At 44.2% G+C, this 23,846-nt stretch overlaps 1 protein-coding gene across 5 annotated transcripts in view; it reads left to right on the forward strand.

Annotated features, from left to right (window-relative positions):
• APH1B (aph-1 homolog B, gamma-secretase subunit) overlaps nucleotides 1-23,846 on the forward strand; it is a 43,349-nt gene that overhangs the window by 18,044 nt on the left and 1,459 nt on the right. For 3 of the 5 annotated variants that reach the window (XM_008268926.4, XM_051822341.2, XM_051822339.2), the window contains 2 exons: nucleotides 12,853-12,980; nucleotides 19,639-23,053. In XM_008268926.4, coding sequence (XP_008267148.2) covers nucleotides 12,853-12,980; nucleotides 19,639-19,806 — 296 coding nt within the window. In that variant the 3' untranslated portion in view covers nucleotides 19,807-23,053. Of the gene's footprint in view, nucleotides 1-12,852; nucleotides 12,981-19,638; nucleotides 23,054-23,846 lie in introns of those variants that run through there. The other 2 variants (XM_051822338.2, XM_070054334.1) reach the window with 2 other exon arrangements.

The following is a 23,846-nucleotide window of genomic DNA, read 5'->3' on the forward strand; positions in this document are numbered from 1 at the left end:
GCCAGGAGCTTCTTCCAGGTCTCCCACATGGGTGCAGGGGCCCAAGGACTTGGGCCATCTTCTACTGCCTTCTCAGGCCACAGCAGAGAGCTGGATCAGAGAGGAGCAGCCAGGATGCTGCTGCCATATGGGATGCTGGTGCTGCAGGCAGCGGCTCAGCCTGCTACCCCACAGCACTGCCCCTTGTTTTCTGTTTTCTTTATATCAATAGGGTATTAGTCTTTCTTTCAAGCTTCTCAGAAGACAGAATAGAAAGTTTTTCTTCTTGGAATGTCCTTTCATGAAACCTTGGGCTATGGCAGACTCTAGTAGCCTGTGCCGTATTGTAAAGTATGCATGTCACAGGCGTCAGTGTAGAAATACCTCAGTGTACTGTGTCATAATCTGGCTGAAAGAACGACACAGGCTGTGGCTCTAGCTAATGTTCCCGTGGATATGTTCCAGACCACCTTCTGAGTCACTGGTGTGTCTTTCCTCACCATGGGTGTGTGGCCAGTCTTTGTTCCTCTGCTGACGGCCTTTCGGTTCAAGGAATCAAATGTCTTCTACACTGTTCTCTGTAGGCCTTCTTTCTTCTTCATGTGTGAAACAACCCTTATTTTCTTCATCCTCTCCTGCCTTTAATTTTTGCAGTTTTGAGGGGTTCCATTTTTTTATCTTAAATTTCAGAGGTTCTCTCTCTCTCTTATTTATTTATTTATTTTACTTTAGAAGTAGAGTTACAGGCAGAGGGAGAGACACAGAGAGAGGTCTTTAATCCACTGGTTCACTTCCCCCAGATGGCCGCAATGGCTGGAGCTGTGCTACTCTGAAGCCAGGAGCTTCTTCCAGGTCTCCCATGCAGGTGCAGGGGCCCAAGGACTTGGACCATCTTCTACTGCCTTCCCAGGCCACAGCAGAGAGCTGGATTGGAAGAGGCGCAGCTGGATTAGAATTGGTGCCCCTGTAGGATGCCAGCGCTGCAGGCAGAGGCTTAACCACTCTGCCACAGTGCCGGGCTCACAGACGTGTTTTTCCATAGCCATGATAAGCAGGATACTACTCTGTGAAGATGCTTTGTGTTAGACAAAGTCACATATTTCAGACATCATCCAGTATTGTATGTTTCTTTTCTTTTCCTTTTTTTGAAAGTCAGAGTTAGAGAGCTTCCATTTACTGGTTCACACCCCAGAACAGGGTTAGGCCAGGCCAAAGCCAGGAGCCAGAAGCTTCTTCTGGGTCTCCCATGTGGGTGCAGAGGTTCACATGCTTGGGCCATCCTCTGCTGCCTTTCCAGACAGACTAGCAGGGAGCTGGGTCAGAAGTGGAACATCTGGGCCATATGGGATGCCAGCACTGCACATAGTGGTTTAACCCACTGCACCACAGTGCCGGCCTCCAGAATGGTGTATTTCTATGTTTAACCCCGTAGGAATACGTATTTGTGTGTGTGTATGTGTGTGTGTGTGTGTGCCCACCGCATACAAAATTTATCACTTCAAAGTGAATAAAACCAAGCCATCTTCACCTTTCCTGCTCAGTTTAGCCTTCTTCATCAGTCACACCTTGATCCCGCATAGCTCTGTAACTGTGCTGGGGAGAGGTGCTGGTGTTTAGCAATTGCTGACCTGTTCTGTGCTGACTTCACCCCAAGGGTGCTCTTCACTCCTGGGATCGCTTGTCTGCCTCTCCACCCCTCTTCTAAAGAGAGTCAGAATGTTCACGTCACAGCCACTGCATTACACAACTTCTCGGAGAACTGTTCATGTTGTAACCTGTTTCCTTAGTGTACGCACATTTTCCCAACACTATTCCTGGAAGATTTTACTTCCCAGAACCTCACTTTTCTTACTGTATGCATAAGTATTTGGAAATCTTGGAATTCTCTTGAGCAGTTAATCAACCTTAAAGGGTAGACCCGTTGGATTTGATGACCTTTTTCATTTTTCTGAAGTCATCCTTAAAGACTTACGCTTGGATATTTTTTTCTTGAGATTAAAGCCCATTGTTTCAGGTGGTAAACTGGTTTTTCATCTCTAGTGGGGCTTTCTCTTCACATTTAGAGGAGCAGCAATTTGAAAAACTGCTGACTTCTCATCATAAATTCAAGAGGAACAGAAAGACAGTGGGACAGCAGTTCTGAGGTGGTGCAGCCCTGCGTTCTCCCTCATCTTAGCTGGTACAGTCCCATCCTTCCAGTTGCTTAGGCCACTTATTTCTCTGGGATAATTCTGGGTCTTTTTCTTTCCAACTACAGATCGGACCTCAATTTCCAGTTAAATCCTCAAGTCCTTACTTGGGGGCTTGGTTTTGCTTTATACGTGGTGTCAGGAGTAGGTGGTTTCAGAGCAGACATTTAAAGAAAAGGTAAATCTGATAGGACTGAAACTATTTCAGACCAGAGACCGACATGGCAAGGTCTTAATTCATTTCCTGATGTCCATGAAGCATTAATGGGAAGTAACAGCATCCTGAGAGCCCCCATCCACTGCCTGCAGCCTGAAGGTCAGTTCCCCTGAGCAAATTGTACCACAGGCTCCTGCAAGCACTGCCTGGGGCACCATGCTCCCAGTAGCAACTGTAGCCAATGAGTTTTGAATAGTTTTAGCACAGCGCTTTGGGGACAGTAGTTAATACAGGAAGTTTCAAATGTAGTTTTTAAATAAAGATTTATTTATTTATTTGAAAGGCAGAGTTAGAGAGATCTTCCATCTACTAGTTCACTCAACAAATGGCTACAACGACTGGAGCTGGGCCAGACAGGAGCCAGGAGCTTCTTCCAGGTCTCCCACTTGGGTACAGGGTCCCAAACACTTGGTCCGTCTTCTGCTGCTTTCCCAGGCACATTAGCAGGGAGCTGGATCAGAGGTGGAGCAGCCAGGACTCAAACTGGCACTCAGAATGCCAGCACTGCAGATGGTGGCTTAACTCACTATGCCACAGCACTGGCCCCTCAAATATTTCTTAATATACCACATATGAAAAACAAAAGAGTTGCGTTTCTTCAAAGAGCCTTCCTAGGATCAACAAGCAGGAGTTAGAGCAGGGTTTCTCAGCCTCAGCACCCTTGACATTTGGGGCCAGGTAATTCTTTGTTGGGTGGGGGGGTGTTGGGGTGGGAGCACTGGGTGCTGCCGTGCATAGCATAGGATATTTAACAGCATCCCTGGCTTCTATCCACTAGATGCCAGAAGTATTCTGCTCTGGGCCCCCAGTTGTAATAACCACAGATGTCAGTAAACATTTACAGACTGCCGGGGCGAGGGGTGGGGTGGGCAAAATCATCACAACTGAGAATCACTGAGTTAGAGGGAAGGCAGACTTGATTTTGGTTTCAGAAGGAACTTCCACAGCAGCTGTTTAATGAAGTAAGGTCCTAAACTGCAGGCATTTGAAGTAGGATTGGTGTTTTCATTGCGTAGGGAGACTGGATGGGACAAATTGAAGGGAGCTCCTAATGCTGACTCTCTAAGAGATGAGTTAATTTGAGGAGAGTGTCTCATCATTCTTCAGTGTTTGCTGGGGGGACTTTAAACATAAAGTCATACCCTTTGCATTCCATTCAGCTCATAAACATGCTTTGGTAATGTTCTCATAAGTATAAATGGTAAGTGCTGTTTAAACACCTGCAGTCATTGAAGTTGCTTTTGGGACATGTTCTTTATGATCTTGTTAGTATTAAGGGACACCACTGCACCTTTCTTACTGCCATATAAAATTTGAGTTGGTTTCAAAGGGTATTTTTTTAATCTTGGAGAATATTATTTGTTTGGTTTTATGTATAATAATAAACCAGGTCACAGAATTGCCTTACAGTTTTTAAAGCAAAACATTCAAGTTAAATATCCATTGGGGAAAGTCATTTTCAGAAATATTAGCTAGTTCTGGGACCTGACTCCTACTCATGCTAGATGATTGGGGATCTCTTAAGAAATGTTGAGGGTTTCTGCAGCCAGAGAGACAGAAAGTCTCCCTCTTCAGAGAATCCTGAAACCCCACATCTTTCTGTTCTTAGAAAAATGAACCAGAAGCTCATTTGTGTTCATGTCCTTCCTCTGAACTATGAACACTGAGCCTTGGATTGTTAGAAGGCTTTCTCTGGCCACTGCTGCCACCACCCAGCAGCACCTCTTAGCTGTCTCAGCATGAATTAGAGATGCTCTGATATTGTCAAGGGAAGCCAGATAGTAGTGATTTCCTTGTTCTCAGGGATCCAGTATGAGCATCAGTTGCTATTTTAGGTCATTGTTTTTGCAAGGATGGAAAAAGTAGATATCAGGAATGATGTAGAGAGGGACAAGTGTGAAAATGAGGGTACTTAGGAATCTATGTGCTAGAGTGCTTGGGGTATATTCATAGCCAAGTAGAAAATGTGTCCTCTTAGCTTGTTTAGAAATATGTTGGATTGCAGGTTCTAGTCCCGGTCAGGGTGCCGGATTCTGTCCCGGTTGCCCCTCTTCCAGGCCAGCTCTCTGCTGTGGCCAGGGAGTGCAGTGGAGGATGGCCCAAGTCCTTGGGCCCTGCACCCCATGGGAGACCAGGATAAGTACCTAGCTCCTGCCATCAGATCGGCGCGGTGCGCTGGCCACGGCAGCCATTGGAGGGTGAACCAACGGCAAAGGAAGACCTTTCTCTCTGTCTCTCTCTCTCTCTCTCACTGTCCACTCTGCCTGTCAAAAAAAAAAAAAAAAAAAAAAAAAAAAGTTGGATTGAAACATTCTCCCCCAAGAGGATTTGGCTTAGAAGACTTTTTTTTTTTTTTTTAAGATTTTATTTGTTTTTACTTGAAAGAGTTAAAGAGAGGCAGAGGCAGAGAGAGAGAGGTCTTCCATCCACTGGTTCACTCCTCAGATGGTCGAAATGGCTAGAGCTGCACCATTTCAAAGCCAGGAGCCAGGAGCTTCCTCTGGGTCTCCCACTGGGATGCAGGGGCCCAGGGACTTGGGCCATCTTCCACTGCTTTCTGAATGTTCCAAAACATTAGAAATTATGGGAGTCCCTTTTATTGATCTGGATTGTAGGCTAATTTTGATATTATTTTAGCTTAGAGAGATTTTTTCCCTACTGTTAAGGAAAATACTAGAACGAAACTAATTTTAGGGTTAGATTCATTGTAAGACTTTCATAACTTTATGAACACAAGTTGAAAAAGATTTAGTAATTATGAGGTACTAATCTGGAAATACTATTAACAAATATTTGTAGTTGGACTTGATTCTGTTTCCTACTGAGAAGTATCAAAGCTATATGTAGCTGTAGCTGCATGTGTGTAGCAGAATAGCGCAGGTGTCCGGGACTCGGTTTCTGTGTGACCTCTTCCTAATTGTAGAGGAGATACAGTGCACCCAGTGCTCAAGCACAGCACCTGTGACAGTAAAGGCTTATGGTGACAGTTGAAACCAGCCTGAAAGCAATGCTGCTGTATACACATGCAGTCAAGTAAGAACACAGAGTATTTTAAGAAGTGCCTGAGGGACCCCTTTCAGATACTGTGTTAAAATGGTAAGCTGAAGGATGGCACAAGGTTCCATGGACTGTGTTTTGTGCACTCTGATAGCTCCAGTCCCTGCAGCGGTGCTTGGCTCACCCTGAGTAAATACAGGTGCTTGTATGGAATGATGGAAGAGGGGAGGAAGAAAATAAATGCATGAGTAATACAAAGTCAGTGGAAGAAATAATCTATGAAAGTGAAGAATACCTTTTTAATATATGGCCAAGAACCAAGGAAACTTAGAAAAATGTGGTGTTCCTGTTTACCTCATGTTCCTATCTGATAGTGCAGCTCACTAAGGACCCTGGCTTATTCATCTTTGAATCTGCAGATCATAACACATAGTAGCTATCATTTATTGAAAAGCTATGGTTTTCAGTAGCTATAGGCCTTGTGGTACAGCATTACTGATTAAGCTGCTTCTTGGCAGCCCATATGGGAATGCCAGTTAGAGCCCCAGCCACTCTGTGCTTCCATTCTAGCTTCCTGCTGATGCACCTGGGAGGCAGTGGGTGATAGCCAACTACTTGGATCCCTGCAACCCATGTGGGAGACCCAGATGGAGTTCTGGCTCATGGCTCCAGCCTGGCCTAACCTTGTCTCTTACAGGCATTTGGGGAGTGAACCAGAGGATACTGCCTCTCTGTCATTCTGCCTTTCAAATAAATCCATAAACAAAAATCTTTTCAGAACTGGCATTGTGGTACAGCAGGCTAAGCCACCACTTGCAGCATTGTCATCCCATAGCAGAGTGCCATTTCAAGACCCAGCGGCTCTGCTTTTGACCCAGCTCTCAGCTATTGTGCCTGGGAAAGTAGGAGATGGTTGGGAGACATGAGTGGAGTTCTGGACTGCCAGCTTCAGCCTGAACCTGCCCCACCCACTGCAGCCACTTGGGGAGTGAACCAGCAGATGGAAAGTCTAGGTCTTTCTTACTCTCACTCTCACTCTGCTTATCAAACAAGTAGTTTTTAAAAATCTTTTTAAACTATGTCTACAGTTGGGGCCGGCGCTGTGGTTCAGCGGGTTAAAGCCCTGGCCTGAAGCGCCAGCATCCCATATGGGCGCCGGTTCTAGCCCCAGCTGCTCCTCTTCTGATCCAGCTCTCTGCTATGGCCTGGGAAAGCAGTAGAAGATGGCCCAAGTCCTTGGGCCCCTGCACCTGTGTGGGAGACCCTGAAGAAACTCCTGGCTTCGCATTAGCCCAGCTCCGGCCATTCCGGCCATCTGGGGAGTGAACCATTGGATGGAAGACCTCTTTCTCTGTCTCTACCTCTCTCTAACTCTTTCAAATAAATAAAATAAATCTTAAAAAAAAAAGTCTACATTTGGGGCTGGATTGTGGCATAGTGGGTAAAGCTGCCGCTTGTGAAGCAGGTATCCCTATGGGCACTAGTTTGTGTCCCAGCCGCTCCACTTCCCATCCAGCTCCCTGTAACAGCCTGGGAAAAGCAGCAGAGGATGGCCCAAGTGCTTGGGCCCCTGCACCCATGGGGGGAACCCCGATGAAGTTCATGGATCCTCGCTTTGTTTTGGCTCAGCCTGGGCCATTGTGGCCATCTGGGTAGTGAACCATTGGATGGAAGATGTCTCTGTTTCTCCTTTTCTCTCTAACTTTGACTTTCAAATAAATAAATATATTTTTAAAGATTTATTTATTTATTTGAAAGGCAGAGTTACACACAGAGAAGGAGAGGCAGAGAGAGAGAGAGAAGGGTCTTCCATCCACTGATTCACTCCCCAGTTGGCCACAACGGCTGGAGCTGTGCCGATCCGAAGCCAGGAGCTAGGATCCTCTTCCAGGTCCCCAACACGGGCACAGGAGCCCAAGGACTTGGTCCATCCTCCACTGCTTTCCCAGGCCACAGCAGACAGCTGGATCAGAAGTGGAGCAGCCAGGGATTGAACCAGTGCCCATATGGGATGCTGGCACTGCAGGCAGCGGGTTTACCCACTATGCCACAGTATTGGCCCCTGATAAATAATCTTTTAAAAATGTCTACAAGTAGAAAAAGCTGCAGCTTATCAACATTGTTTTTTTGCCATAACCAGGTGAGGCATTTTCCTTATTTGAGAAATAATGGAAGTAGAAGTTCAGACAGTGTATTTATTTATTTATTTTTAGTTTTTATTTAATGAATGCATTTTTTAAAGATTTATTTATTTATTTGAAAGTCAGAGTTACACAGAGAGAGGAGACGCAGAGAGAAAGAGAGAGAGAGATCTTCCATTCGCTGGTTCACTCCCCAGATGGCCTCAATGACCGGAGCTGCGCCGATCTGGAGCTGGGAGCCTCTTCTGGTACTTCCACGCAGTTGCAGGGGCCCAAGGACATGGGCCATCCTCTATTGCTTTCCCAGGCCATATCAGAAAGCTGAATTGGAAGTGGAGCAGCCGGGACTTGAATCGACGCCCATATGGGATGCCGGCACTTCAGGCCAGGGCATTAACCCGCTGAACCACAGTGCTGGCCCTTAATGAATGCATTTTTTCATAGATACAGCTTTAGGAATATAGGGGTTCTTTCCCCCATACTCCCCCCAAGCTCCCATCCTACCTCCCTCTCCCTCTCCCATCTCCTTTTTCATTATCTTTAGTATGACTTTATATACAGAGGACCAATTCCATGCTAAGCACAGACTTCAACAATTTGCACCCCCCCCCCCCACAACATGAAGAGTACAGTTTGGGGAGAAAATTTGTAGTCAGTTCTCATATTACAATTCATTAGAGACAGAGGTCATACATAGGGGAGCAAGAACACAGTGAATACTGTTGTTCCTTTAACAATTAACACTCTTTTTTTTATGATGTCAGTGATCATCTGAGGCTCTTGCCAGACAGTTTAAATAGCTTTCCCAGTGCCACACAGTGGAGCTGGGAATCCAACTCAGGATTGTCTGACTTCAGAGATACTTTTTATACAGTTACACTTATTGATATTTTTGCAATTCCTTTTTTTTTTAAGATTTATTTATTTGTTCAAAAGCGTTACATAGAGAGAGAAGGAGAGGCAGGGAGAGAGAGAGGCCTTCCATTTGATAGTTCACTTCCCAACTGGCCACAGCGGCCAGAGCTGTGCCAATCTGAAGCCAGGAGCCAGGAGTTTCTTCCAGGTCTCCCACATGGGTGCAGGGGCCCAAGGACTTGGGCCATCTTCTACTGATTCCTTAGGCCATAGCAGAGAGCTGGATTAGAAGAGGAGCAGCCGGGTCTTGAACCGGCGCCCATATGGAATGCTGGCGCTTTAGGCCAGGGTGTTAATCCACTGCACCACAGCGCCAGCCCCTGACTTCAGAGATACTACACATAATCCTCAGGCCAGACTTTTGAGATGTGCACTGAGTATATATTGAATATGTTGCTTTCAATGGAGAGGTTAAATGTCAGGAAAGAATTCACTGAGGAGAAAACATTTGAACTGGATCTTTTTTTTTTTCTTCTTCTTCTTCTTTTTTTTTTTTTTTCCGACAGGCAGAGTTAGACAGTGAGAGACAGAGAGAAAGGTCTTCCTTCCATTGGTTCACCCCCCAAATGGCCGCTACGGCCAGCACGCTGCACTGATCCGAAACCAGAAGCCAGGTGCTTCCTCCTGGTCTCCTGTGCAAGTGTAGGGCCCAAGCACTTGGGCCATCCTCCACTGCACTCCCGGGCCACAGCAGAGAGCTAGACTGGAAGAGGAGCAACCAGGACAGAATCTGGCACCCCAACCGGGACTAGAACCCGAGGTACTGGCGCCACAGGCAGAGGATTAGCCTAGTGAGCCGTGGCACTGGCCTGAACTGGATCTTAAATAAATGTTAGCTTTGGTTGCAATGAAATGGGGACAGATGGTAATTAGGGGTTGAGTACTCAGGCAAAAGAGATTCTGTTACAAAACAAGGAGAAGACATAGAGGCGTAGTCCAAGTGAAGAAGAGTTTGGGTTTTGTGCTGTAAGATGATTTGAAGATGAATAGAGGATATGTTGTCAGGATACTTTGGGTCTGGATTGTAGGAGGGCCTTGAATGCTAGTTTGTTTATTTTTAAAGTGTATCTTTTTGTTTTGTTTTAGATTTATTTATTTATTTGAAAGTTATAGAGGAGAGGCAGGGAGAGAGAGAGAGAGAGAGATATCTTCATTCTACTGGTTCACTGTCCAAATGGCCACAACCATCAGGGCTGGGCCAGGGTGAAGCCAGGAGCTTCTTGTGGCTCTCCCGCATGGGTGAGGGGCTCAAGCACTTGGGCCATCTTCTACTGCTATTCCAGGCACATTAGAAGGGAGCTGGATCAGAAGTGGAGTAGCCAGGACTCAAGCCGGTGTCCATATGGGATGCCAGCATTGCAGGTGGTGCTTTACCTGCTATGACACTGCATCAGCCCCTTAAATGCTAGTTTATGGTATTCAGACTTGACTTTGGAGGCAATAAAGACCAGGAAAAATGGACATAGAAGTTGGAAGAAAGATGGTTTCTTAAAGATGCATGCCTAAAGCTGACGGAATAGTGCTCTTTTGGACAGGTATAGGTGGAAGATCCCATAAGTAAGAGTGTTTCCTGAGTGACAGAGCTGTAAGGCTTGACTAGTATTCTAAGTGAAAGGTCTCAGTCACAGCAATAATGCACAGAGAGAAGGACCAACATAAGCTGCTGAACAGATGACACATTAGTATCATTCGTTCTCCTGATGTTTGATTGACATTTTGGTTTTATAAAGCCCTTATGAGTATGAACACTTTTTGATGAGAAGTGTTAGTGTTTGCATTTGTGCCAGTTGCTGCTGTGGTCCTCTCTGGCACAGAGAATCTTTAAAACTGAACGTCTGGGCGTCTTCTGTGGTCTCCACATCAGCAGGCACCATCTTCAGGGGCGCTTCCCTTTCCAGGCTCATCACTGGGACTAACATACATCATTTTAGTTAGTCTGCCATCACCTCAATTTTTTTTTTAAAGATTGATTTATTTATTTGAAAGTCAGAGTTACACAGAGAGAGAAGGAGAGGCAGAGAGAGAGGTCTTCCATCCGCTGGTTCACTCCCCAGTTGGCCACAATGGCCAGAGCTATGCCGATCTGAAACCAGGAGCCAGGAGCCTCTTCTGGTACTTCCACGTGGTTGCAGGGGTCCAAGGACTTGGGCCATCCTCCACTGCTTTCCCAGGCCATAGCAGAGAGCTGGGTCAGAAGTGGAGCAGCCGGGTCTCAAACTGGTGCCCATATGGGATGCTGGCGCTGCAGGCGGCAGCTTAACCCACTGTGCCATGTTACCAGCCCCACCTCAATGTTTTAAAAACTCTCCCTTTGCTTCTATTTTAGTTAAAAATATTTACCATCATTTACCAAAATGACACCATTATACCAGATTTAACAGCCTACTTTCCTCTAACCACAAGAGTTGTGTCTTTTTAATATTTTTATTCATGTTTTTGACTGCATATAAATGAAATAATACATGTTTTTCCATGGTATTTAAAAAAATTATTGTGTTTATTCGAAAGTCAGAGAGTCAGAGAGATAGATCTCCCATTTGCTAGTTTACTCTCCAAATGCCTGCAACAGCTAGGCTGTACCAAGACAGAGACAGGAAGCAGAACTTACTCCAGGTCTCCCATATGAGTAGCAGGGACCCAACTACTTGAGCGGTTACCTACTGCCTCTCAGGATGCACGTTAGTAAGAAGCTGGAATTGGGAGTAAAGCAGGGGCTTGAAGCTAGGCACTCTGATATGGTTTGCAAGTGACCTAAGCAGTGTCTTAACTGATGTCACACAAGCCCACCCCACCCCCAGTCTATTTTTCTATTTCCACTCAGCATTGTATTGTTGAAGTCATTTATAAAATAGATCATATAGTGTTCCATTATGTGAAAGCATTATGATTTATTTATTCATTCTGCTAATGCTGGGCATTTTTGTATTATAAATACATATATTACAAAGTGAGCACTGATATATTCTTTTTTTAAAAAAATATAAGGGAAGCACCTGGCTCCTGGCTTCAGATCAGCGCGGTGCACCGGCTGCAGCAGCCACTGGGGGGTGAACCAATGGAAAAGGAAGACCTTTCTCTGTCTCTCTCTCACTGTCCACTCTGCCTGTCAAAAAAAATATTTATTGATTTATTTGAAAGGCAGAGGCAGAGAGAGGTTTTCCATCTGCTGGTTCACTCCCCAAATGGCTGCAACGGTCAGAGCTGGGCTAATCCAAAGCCAAGAGCCAGGAGCTTCTTCTAGGTCTCCCATGTGGGTGCAGGGTCCCAAAGACTTGGGCCATTCTTTGTTGCTTTCCCAGGACATAGCAGAGAGCTGGATTGGAAGTGGAGCAGCTGGGACTCAAACCGGCACCCAAATGGGATGCCAGCACTGTAGGTGGTGGCTTTACCTGCTACGCCAGAGCACTGATATATTCTTGTGCATATTTCTTTATGCGCATTTGTAAGAAATACTCTAGAGCAGTGGTTCTGAAACTTGACCATGCATTGGAGTTATCTGAATGGCTGTTTAAGCGCTATCCTGGGCTCCTACCGCCACTGCTCCTTATTCAGAAGATGGAGGGCATAGCCTAACAATTTGTGTTTCTATCAGGTTCCCTGGTACCAATGACCCAAATTACTTCAGAATATAGATTAGTGGGAGAATTGCTGGCGTGAAGTAGGGAATATAAAATTTCGCTTTCAATTAGCAATGCCAGATTGTTTTTCTAGTAGCAGTGTGAAAGAAAATTGTCAGACTTGAAGTTTTGCCAGTCTGGTGGGTGTTAGTGGTTTCTTCTTATGTGGCCAAGTTGGGAAATATATATGCCTTCCTTTTTTCATGTTAAGTCTTGCAGAGTATATGGAACTCGCTTACATTTAAGCAAAGAATGTTACCCGAGATGCAGGACATACAAGCACACATGGTAACATTATTCCACATAGAAACCCTGTGGGTATTGATCCGATTCAGGGCTTGATGCCTTAGAAGAATATTAGAGAATTCTTATGAATTTTAATATTATGTTCTTCCATTGGCCTTTTATAAAAAGGACCCAAGGAGAAATTTCATTTTAGTGAGGAAATTTATATAAACAGGAGATGTTCCTTTTAATTAAGAAAAATCTCTCGCAGGTAGTATGGAAGGCAAATTGGGGAAACGCTGGTTAGAGTTCATTGTTCTCTTACTGACTTCCTGGGGAAGCTGCTTGGGAGCCAGACGCAGGCGGGCTTTTCGCTGAACAAGTCTGCCTTCTGCATGAGACGCTGCTGCGGACGCTCCCGCCTTCAGAAGCACTGCTTTAGCCAGCATTAGAGCACGCGTGTCAGGCCCTGCTTCTGGGTGCTGCTCACACTGACTGCAGTGCGGGCCATTGGGTGGGCTTTGGTGTCTGTTGCCTGTGTGACTGGGCACTGATGGTCAACTGTCTTTCAGCTTTCATGACGCTGGTCGTCGTGCTGCTGCACGTGTTCTGGGGCGTTGTGTTTTTTGACGGCTGTGAGAAGAAGAAGTGGTACATCATTCTTATAGTTTTCCTGACTCATCTGCTGGTGTCAGCCCAGGTGAGTGTTGTCACTGTACTCAAATTATTTTTTGGAAATCAAGTCCGTAGAAGATTCTGCTCTAAGTGAAATAAATGACCATGGGGAAATCCAGGAATGTCATGTCAATGTCATGTCAATGAGTGACTCATCTGAGCCCTACTACAAGCCACGTGACGTTTTGGTGGGTCTCATTAAAGAGTTTCCTGTATCTTCTCTTTAGTGGACACAGTCAAAGCTGAAACTGTCCAGCCTTACGTGCTTCCGGAGCACATCTGAAGCAATTTCCATCTTATTTCAAACCTTTAAGATACACATTTTAATGGTTTTATATTATTATATAAAAACCATAACCTGTGTCACTGGTTTGTTATTTTTATCTCTTTGATTATTATAATACTATCTTTAATACTTTGTGTGTGAAACTTTTCTCATATGTTTAGATTTCAAGGCATAGAATTATGAAGCTGAATGGCATAAACTTTTTAGACACTTGATGTGCAATCTTATTCCTCTGATCAGTAACAAGAGTGCTTCACTGTCTCCTCACTGACATTATAATACTGCTGGTTTCCAAATACAGGTTTTTAAAGATTTTTTTTATTTGTTTTACTTAAAAGTCAGAGTTACACAGAGAGAGAAGGAGAGGTAGAGAGAGAGGTCTTCCATCCGCTGGTTCACTCCCCAGATGGCCGCAACAGCCAGAGCTGTGCCGATCCAAAGCCAGGAGCCAGGAGCTTCTTCCGGGTCTCCCACACAGGTGCAGGGGCCCAAGGACTTGGGCCATCTTCCACTGCTTTCCCAGGCCATAGCAGAGAGCTGGATCGGAAGAGGAGCAGCCGGGACTAGAACCGGTGCCTGTATGGGATGGCGGCGCTTCAGGCCAGGGCGTTAACCCATTGTGCCATAGCGCTGGCCCCTCAAAATACAGTTTAAAAAACTTGATACATTTTTGAAGTAATGTTTGCTGCTTTGGCTCTGACTTTTCTTGCGATTTATCATATATGATGGGTCTTCAAAAAGTTCATGGAAAATGTGTTTTCAGAAACACTGCATGAATTTCAGTTTTTTTTTTTCCCCTTTGCACTGAAGTAAGCTTATCTTTTAATTCCATTTTCCACAAACGTTTTGAAGGAGCTTTGAATTTGCAGCAGAATGACCCCTGAGACTGCCTTGTCTAGGCCCTGTCATCTCTCACCTGAACGATTGGAAAGGTTTCTCCTGGTGGCACCATACCTCATGATTCTCTGTTCTCCATCCATCTAGAGATTATAGCAGCTTTTCTTAGGCAGAGCCCCTTGCCCTCTGACCCATCTAATATGCAGTCTTATTGCTCTGCTCGCCACCATCTAAAACCTTTCAGTGGTGCAAGATGATAAAGTTACCCTTAATATGATGGCACAGGCGTAAAGCCAAGTCTTTGTGGGGAAAAAAATGGCAAAAGAGAATACCTTAAAATATTGACAGATGTTACCTCTAGGGATTGTGATTGTGGATTCTCTTATTCTGTACAGTTTGTCTTGCTCTAAATTTTCTACAACTCATTGCTTTTATAATCAGAAAAGAAGTTTCATGATAAAGCAGATAACCTTACAAATCCAATTAACCATTCATATATTCAGCAAACATTACATTGAGTGCCTTCTTTGATCCTTGTCTTTATAATTGAGTAGGGAACTATAAGTGGTAAATGGTAACTATAATAAATAAGGAATTTTATAGTATGTTAGATGGTTGGTGCTATAAAAAAAATAAAGTAGAGCAGGGTAAAGGGATCTTCAGAGTGTGGGTAGGGGGAGGGGACATCACATTTCTTGATGATCAAGGTCGGCTTCATTGTGAAGGTGGCATCTGAGGAAAAAAGTAAAGTAGAAGTGAGGGAGTTGGTCGTGTGGCACTCTGGAAAAATAGCATCCAGGGCTGAACAGGTAGGGCTACAGTCATAAAACTAAAGAGCGTGGTTGGCATACTTGGGGAGGCCAAGGTGAGGTCAGAGAGAGCAAGGGGGAGATTGGGAAGAGACACGACTTGAGAGTTGATGGTGAGAGGAGAGTGGGAGGTTTTAAGCGAGATCCATACCCACACCTAGATAGTGTAGGGCTTTGACTGCCTCTCAGTGAAATGAGCCATTGTAAGGTGATGAGGAGAGGGACATGGACTCAGCATTGCAAAAGGTCCACTTTTCTGTGTTGAGAGTATATTGTATCTAGTAGGGGAGAGATCACAACCATTAAGGAATGACAGTGATGGCTTGGATGAGATAGCAGTGAAGATAATGAGAGATGGTCAGATTTTAGGACATATTCTTGAAAGTAGAGACAACTGTGTTTCCTGACAGACTGGGTGAGGCACGTGAGAGAAAGAGGAGGAGCTGAGGCTGTTTCCAGGATTGGGGCCTGGATAACTGAAAGGATGGAGTTGCCTTCTTTGAGCTGAGATGGGGACCCTTGTGCAGGGAGGTGAGGAGTTCTGTTTTGGGCACATTGCCTTGGAAGTGCCTGTTAGATCTCTTAGATGAGATGTTGCAGGTAAGCAGTTGGATGAAAATGTCTGGGACTGGGGAGAGAAATCTGGGCTGGGTATACACAGACAAGGTGAAATGGAGCCCCGGATGCTTCAGCACTGAAGCTGGGGAGAAGTGGAGCCGGCAAAGGAAACAGAAAGGAGGGACAGTGAGGTGGAGGAAATCCAGGCAGTCCTGGATCGGGCGTCCTGGAAGCCAAGTGTGTAATAAAGAATCAACTATAGCAGGTGCCTGTGTTTGACGTAAATGCTTGCCTGTCTTCCTATTGCAAAACTTGCCTCCTGCTGCTCCCTACCATTCACATCATATCCTTCATCTGAAGTGGTCCAGCGTAGCTTCTCAACAGGCAGGGCCCCCCACCCCCCACCCCCCGCTGTTGGTGTGATTTGTCTCCTCTTAACCTAGGTCTGTTTGGAAAACTGTTCATTTTATGTGAAGCCTGGGAAAGTTGCAGATTCCAGACTCATCACTCACTAATCACTGGACTTTATTCATAGCTGTTATAACACTTATTCTTGGCTAGCATTACTTTATTTAATGTAGTTTTTATAGCTCTCTTAACTAGAGCATGATCATCCAGGATGTGACTTTGTCAATCTTTGTATCCTCAATTCTTGGTACAATAAATGTTGGGTATTAAATAATTGATGTTCTTTTCTTTAATGATCAAAAAGGAAATTTGAAAGATCACATACCAAAATATTAACAGTAGTTATCTCTCAGTGGCAGATTTCAGAGAACGATCGTGTGAGTGTGCATTTTAATTTAACATACATACAGAAAAGTACACAAATCTTGAGTATACAGCTTGGTGAATTTTCCCATTGTGAACACACCTATGTAACTCATACCTAGTTGAGAATCAAAGCATTGCCAGGACACTGGAGCTTCCTTGAGCCTCCAGTTATCACATCTCCACTAAGAGTAACAAGGATCCTGACTTCCAAAACCACAGCCTGGCTTTGCCTTTGGGTATTTTCTGTAAACGGAGCCATACAATATTTATTCTTGTGTCTGACTCCTTTAGCTCAAAATTATGTTTGTGAGATTCATCCTGACATAATTCTAGATTGTTCATTTCTTTCTGTATGGTATACCATATACCAGAATTTATCCATTCTACACTATGGTAGCATTTATGGTGTTGCCAGTTTTTTAACTATTGTGTATAGTATTGCTATGACTATCTCCTGTGTGTCTGTGGTGAACATGCATACGTGTTTATTTTGGACATACGCCTAAGAGTAGAGTTGCTGGGGCGTGGGGTATTTGTGTGTCGCTGTTTGTACTGCTGAATTTGTCAGAGTGGTTACATCGACTCCCACTCTGAGTTTGTGAGTTGCACTTTCTTTCCTTCCTTACCAGCACTTAGGATGGCTTTCTCTTTATTGTTAGCAATCCTGCTGAGTATATAATGGTATCAAATTAAACTTTTAATATGTGTTTTCCTGATGATTAATGAGGTTGAGCAAGTCTTCATGTGTTTATTGGCCTTTTGGGAAATTCTTTTGTGAAGTTCCTGTTCAGCTCTTTTGCTCATCTATTGACTTGCCTTTTTATTTTTGATCTTAGGGGGCTCTTTATATTTTCTGTGAAGGAACACTTTGTCAGATGTATGAACTACAAATAACTACTGTAGTGTCATTTGTCTTTATATTTTTAAATGTCTTTTGATTATAGAATTTCTTCACTTCAATATAGTCTAATTGATTCATTTTTCTTTAAGATTTCACTTTTTGTATTCTGTCTAATAATTATCTGAATTTCAAATTCCAGAAATTTTTTTCTCATTTGTATATTCTGATTTTCTATAATAATCATGTATTGCTTTTGTAATTGTTTAAAAGACAAAAAAGTTTATTAAATAAAAAAATACAAAAGCACTTAGTACTTTATAAAGTTACAATTCAGTGGATTTTGAGGTGTCAGAATTATTCGGAAGAAGAATCCAGAAAATACCCATTGCCTGTCATGTCCACAGATGATGCCTCCTGAGTGAAGCCCTCTCTTTGTGTAAGGTGCTGCCTGAAAGGTCAGCCCGTTTCATAGGCCAGAGCTGATGGGTCAGAATCAATACCTTAGCCAGGGACCTGGGTGGATAGTGTGAAGGTGAGAAGAGAAGGGGGCAGTGGACACACTCTGCCTGAGACCACCGAGAGGCAAAGGTGTGTGGTGGCAAACTGACCCTGTCAAATCCTGTCCTTTGTTTAGTGGAAATGCTGGGGCTGGGTGGGAACCCGTCTCCCACCTTACCTTGGTCCAGTGGAGGAAGTAGCTCTCCCATCAAAGGCTTTAGACCCCATTCTACTCTCCTGCCTAAGGACATGTTCCTTTGGTTGGGATCCCTTATCCTGTGTCACCAGCCTCTCCCTCACTTCATCACACAGATTCACCTTAAAGAAAACGCTTCGTGTTGTCCTGTTTCCTTCCTGCCCCCTTTATTCTACTTCTCAACAAAGCAGAATTTCTCAGAGTAGTGTCCTCAAGTTCTGTTCCCACCTCTTTATCTCTCAGACTTTTAGTCCAGTTTGGCGTCTTTCTGCTCAGCCACCTTTCTAGAACTGCCGTCAGAAGGGATCTCCACTTTTCCAAACCGAGTGGACATTATTCTTCTTTCATCTCAATGGCCTTTACAAAGTTAAAACATTTTCCTCTTTTGACTTCTGCTGCATCACATTGTCCTGGTTTTGTTCCCTCACTGCTCCTTTGCAGACACCTGGACTGGCTTTTTTTCTTTCCAGTAATTCGTAAAAGTTAGGGTTTCTCAGGGCTTGATCCTGACTTCTTTCTCTCTACAGTTGCCCCTGAGTAATCACATTCATGGCTGTGGCTTCCAGTTCTGCCTGTAGGCTGCGCTTCTGCCTTCCTTTTCTAGCCCAGGCCTCTTTCGCCCTGTACACACGTGTCCAGTGGCTTATCTGACTTCTGTCTTTTGGCAGATCTCGTGGGCATGTTGCTTTTAACATGTCCTCTTTGGCCTTAATCCCTCACCCATCATTCCATGTGGGATCTTTCCAGTTTGATCTTCTTGTCTTTGTCATCTCATGAAATGGCACCCCTGTTTACCCAAGGCCAGAAACGTGAGAGTCATTCTTGGTTCCTCCCTTCCTCACCTTCACTTACCAGCCAGTCCCCAGTTCATATTGCCCACTCTGTCTCCACCACCAGCACTCTGGTCTAAGTGAGCACTCTGTGCTCTCATCATCTGCCTGTAAACTGCAGTTTAAAAAATCTGAATCAAGTCATTGGAGTCCCCTACCTAAAACCCTTCTGTGACCCTGCGTTACACTTGAATATAAAATGCATACGCCTCATAAACGTGTTGGTGGTTGGCTCTTGCCCTCCTGTCTGGTTTCTTATCTGCTGCCCCCTCCACTCCTCAACATCATTAATACCGGCTCGTCTCAGCTCCTCAGCTGCACCAAGCTCTTCATCCTCCTTTGGTTCCTCCCCTGGCCTAGACAGGATTGGCTCACTCCTCCTCCTGTATATGTCAGTTAAAATGCCACTTCCTTAGGGTCTTCCTTGGCCACCCTGGTGGATTCACTTGTCCTTACCTTTCCTAGATTCATCACAATTACTATTATTCTGACCTACCACTCCTCACAATTTGTAATTTGTTTTTGTTTTTGTTTTTGCTTTCTTTACTGCCTCCCTTCCTTGTATATAAGCTCTCTTAGGGTAGCTACCAGCCTTCACTGTTGCATAATGCAATACCTCTCTGCATTTCATTTTTTTTTTTTTTAATAAATAACCTTTGGAAACCAGGGTAATTGTGCAGATGAAAAATACTATTGCTCACTGTTCTATTAAATACTAAAGATTCATACTAAAGTAGCTGGGATTTGTCTCACTTTTTTTTTAATTCTAAGAGATAACATAAAAATGAATGTAAACCAGGGCTAGGCTATGCAGATATGTTCTGTTGGGTTACTGTGTGAATACAGCAAAGTGGGGGGCTGCAGGCGATTGACAGCAACAGCCAGATGTGTCTTTGAGGGTCCTTAACACACGACCTACATCCTCTGTGTGGTGACACCCCCCCCGAGGTATCAAAGTATTCCCTGTTTTTTTTTTTTTTTTTTTTTAATCTTTGGTTATCCCTTATGATAAGCAAGCTGTTATTACCCTAGCTGATTTATTTTTCCTTTGCAGACCTTCCTAAGTCCTCATTATGGAATAAATCTGCTGTCAGCATATATAATCATGGTGCTCATGGGCATCTGGGCGTTTTTTGTTGCTGGAGGCAGCTGCCGAAGCCTGAAACTCTGCCTGCTTTGCCAAGACAAGGACTTCCTTCTTTTCAACCAGCGTTCCAGATAACCTCCAGAAACCAGCATTTCCCAAGCAGCAGGCTGCGTCCTTAGAGGAAGCACAACTGTGCCTTTTCCTAAAAATTCCTGATTTTCTGATGGAATTTAGAAAATCCTGTCCAGATACAAATCCCACTCACTTGGCTTTCACGGAGCAGCTTCCTGAAAGGGATGCGTCAGTGGTGCACCTCCTAGCCGCACGTTAGAATCACCTGTGGAGAATACAATGCTGATTCGGGGCTCCCCTCCAGGCTTAGTGGGCCCACGTGATTGTTACGTGCAGCAGGCTGCGCACCACTGGTGAACAAGTGAGAACTTCCTGAGAACGCCGGACCGGAGTGAGAACGGAACGCCAGCTGTGCTGTGACTCGGTCTCCTTGAATGTTAACTCCTGGTTAGCCTTTCTCTCTCTAAGTTCTGACGTCCCCAAAGGTGAAAGGGCTGCGACCTCTGGGAACCCTCTTCATGTGCTTCCCTAGTGCTGCCACAGGAAAACACGCTGGACTGTGCTTCTAAGTGCAGGGAGAAATTATGCCGATTAACTATGATGGGTTAGCCAAAGCAAGACCTGATTAGTGAGCCATGTTCTTCAGGGTTTCCATTCTAGGATTTGCTTTGTGAGATACTGCATTATTTTAACGTATAGATCCACTTCCTCAAAAAAAAAAAAAAAAAAAAAAAAAGGTTATTTCTGACTTCTTTGGGAAGGTATTATAAAACCAAGAATTTTTGTGCCGCGTCTGTGAGTCTTCTAGGTTCAGAGCTTTTCGCAGACTCTTCCCCAAGGCCGAGGGCTGCGGTGTTCAGTCTGAGCGCTCGCTGCTGGGCTGGCTGAGGTGAAGCTCTTGTCTGTCTCTGAGCAGCTTGCAGAGAGCCCAGTGGTGTCCTTGTGACAGGCTGCCCTGGAGCTGGGGGAGGTGGAACCGGAAGCAGGAGGCTTGTTGCCGCAGGGTGGTGTTGACACTTTTCATGTGTTCCTCTGATACTAAGTAGCGCTGCGCTGCGTCCAGATGGTAGAGCATCATATTGGAAATAGACTTGAGCTGTCAAATCTCATGCTATTACATAACCCATGTACTCTTTCGATCCAGTAAATATATTTGGGTTTTGGTCACAGATACAGCATTCCCTTTATAGGAATATCCAAGGTGTTTGTTGAGCTTCTAAACAACTCTTTTGAATTCCTTTATAAGAAGAAATGCCAGTGAATCATGCCTTTGCTAGTAGAAGCTGTTCCTAGTTGATGTCTCGTGGGGAGCTGATGATGTGGAATGAAATTACCTGTACCTTAAAGTGATACCTCAGTGAATCCCACTGGTGTGAGAGAACATCCTAAAGAAATAGGAGCAGCAGTGACGACCCAACAGTGATGTGACAGATGATGGAATTGGCAGGACTCTGGAGGGGAAGTACATGCTTAAAACAGAGACATAGCCCAGTACTTTGGGCTAGCTGCACACCATTCCTAAGAGCAGAGTGTTACACATGACCTAGACCTTTCTCAGTGTCCGTGAAACATCCTTTTCTTGTGTTTACAATGTTGGAATATCTCAATCTAGAGATTCCAGAAAGAAGGGCTTCTAGCAAGGCCAGGCAGTCATAATCGATTGCAGTGATTCCCCCAAAGTTTACTTCAGCACTAATACCAGTGCTTCTGCTGAAGTTTGCAGTTTTCCAACTTTTTATGATATTTTCCTTGGACTGTAAAAGCAAAGGACATAAAATCTGAACAGTGAAACTTACTGTGCAGAATCGAGGAGAATAAGATACCATCAAACAGATGTATTCCTATGAGAACATGGTATTCTTTGATGAACAGAATAAGAAAAATACACAGTTGATTGTTCATATTGTCTCACAATATTCTAACTCTTAGTGGATATTCTAAAATATTTGCTGATCTATAAAGTATAGAAATCTGAGAATATTAATATTAAAACCCTCACTTGAGCTGTGAGGGTTTTCTCTACACTAATCAGTATCAAAGCAGCTGGGATATTGTAAAATCTCATTTTAAAAACTCAGAAGAAAATGTGTTTTTGATGGTGACACTGTTGTCTTAGTTCAGGAAATTATTTAATAAGACTTAATTGCCTATGAATGAAGGAACTTTTGTAACCTTGATATTTTTTAGAATATGAGTATGGCCATAGCTTAGGCACTATTGTTGCAAATTGCCTTGCTTTGCCTAATGCAAAGGAAACCCAGAGAAAAGATGTAGTCTTCCTCTGTTGCTGTGAATATATTGGAATATGCTTTTCTTTGCATTCATTATCTGTAGTGAGCATTCTAAGCCCTAACAATACGTGGAGAAGCTGGTGTTGATGTTGTGTGCTTTCCTCCACACAGAATTCTCTGTTTGGAGGGAAATGTGGATATAGCTAAAGTTGATTTCAGAATTGTGAAATTCTCGCAGTGCTTGTTTATGCTGCCCTGTGAAAAGCAGACTGCTTTCGTTGTGCTCCAGTATGAGCTGTACGTATTTGTAATTCATCGGGATTAGTAATCATAACTGGAGAAGTCTTGTAGCCTCCTTCCTGGCCTGCCTGACCGGGAATAGGGTAGCGACGCCCCTTGTAGTGTCTTTCGGGAAGCCTGTCTGAACAGATGTGGAGATGGTACCTGCAGACTGCATGGTAAGTGGTCTTTTTTCGCAGTGCTGGTATTTCTGCTCAAGTACATTTCAGTGTTTGCTGCGGGTGGCAGATTCACATCAGAGATGCTAGGTGTTCTTGGCTATAGAGCAGATGCAGTGTAAGCTTCCTCTTACCTGGTATTTTCCCAGTTCCCCTCGGCTCAGCCCCAAAATAGGCAGTAGCATTGGGATGGGCCCGAGGGTTGCTGGCTGACCACCCAGGGTGGCACCCTGCCAGGGACATCTGTGGCCTGCCCCATAGGAAGAGTGTTTTGAGGGCATTGATTCTTTTGTTAGCCAAGTTTTTTCTGGGCTGCACCATTTCCCAGTCCAGGCAGATATGGTAGATGTCACACAAAGCAGTTTTAAAGCACTTGGCTTTGAGCATTTTGTTTGTGATTGCCGTGTTTATATTTGCCATTTAATAAGAAGTTTCACTTCATTCTATTAAATTTTAGTGTTTAGAAGAGGTGGATACCATCTCTATGTAAAATATGTATACTTTTATGTAAGTTGTATTGTACATACTTGGCAATATCAGACCTTGTATTTGATATATAATGCAGCATACTCTTTCCAGACCTGTATTTTTTAGTGAACAATAAAAGATTGTTTGGCTCTACTCGTTTCCCATGTTTCCTCTTTTTTTGGAATAGGTATCCTTTAATAATCTGTACTGTAGTTTTCATCTCCTATAAAATTTGATTGTTCACTTGGTTGTTTACTGCTGATCAATCCTGAGATTTAAAATTCCTAAGGCCTGTTGGATATCTGTATTTAGAAACTGATGTTGGCCAACGCTGGGGCTCAATAGGCTAATCCTCCGCCTGCAGCGCTGGCTCACTAGGTTCTAATCCCGGTCAAGGTGCCAGATTCTGTTCCGGTTGCTCCTCTTCCAGGCCAGCTCTCTGCTGTGGCCCAGGAGTGCAGTGAAGGATGGCCCAAGTGCTTGGGCCCTGCACCCGCATGGGAGACCAGGAGAAGCACCTGGCTCCTGGCTTCGGATCAGCGCGGTGTACCGGCTGCATCAGCCATTGGAGGGTGAAGCGGTAAAGGAAGACCTTTCTCTCTGTCTCTCTCTCTCACTGTTCACTCTACCTGTTAAAAAAAAAAAAAAAAACTGATGTAAAGAAATTCCTTGAGGTGTCTTAAGCTAAGCAGCAAAGTCCTCAAATATCTAGAACCTCACTTTGAAACATCTGCAGTAATTGTAAAATAGGAACCTTATAAAACATTACATAATATTGGCCAAAGGTTGGAATAGGTACAAAGAAGATGCCATTTATTTATTTATTTATTTATTTATTTATTTATTTATTTATTGTGACAGGCAGAGTTAGACAGTGAGAGAGAGACAGAGAGAAAGGTCTTCCTTCCGTTGGTTCACCCCCGAGATGGCCGCCACGGCCAGTGCG

Source organism: Oryctolagus cuniculus, chromosome 12 (genome assembly GCF_964237555.1).
Source record: "Oryctolagus cuniculus chromosome 12, mOryCun1.1, whole genome shotgun sequence".
Lineage (NCBI taxonomy): Eukaryota > Metazoa > Chordata > Mammalia > Lagomorpha > Leporidae > Oryctolagus > Oryctolagus cuniculus.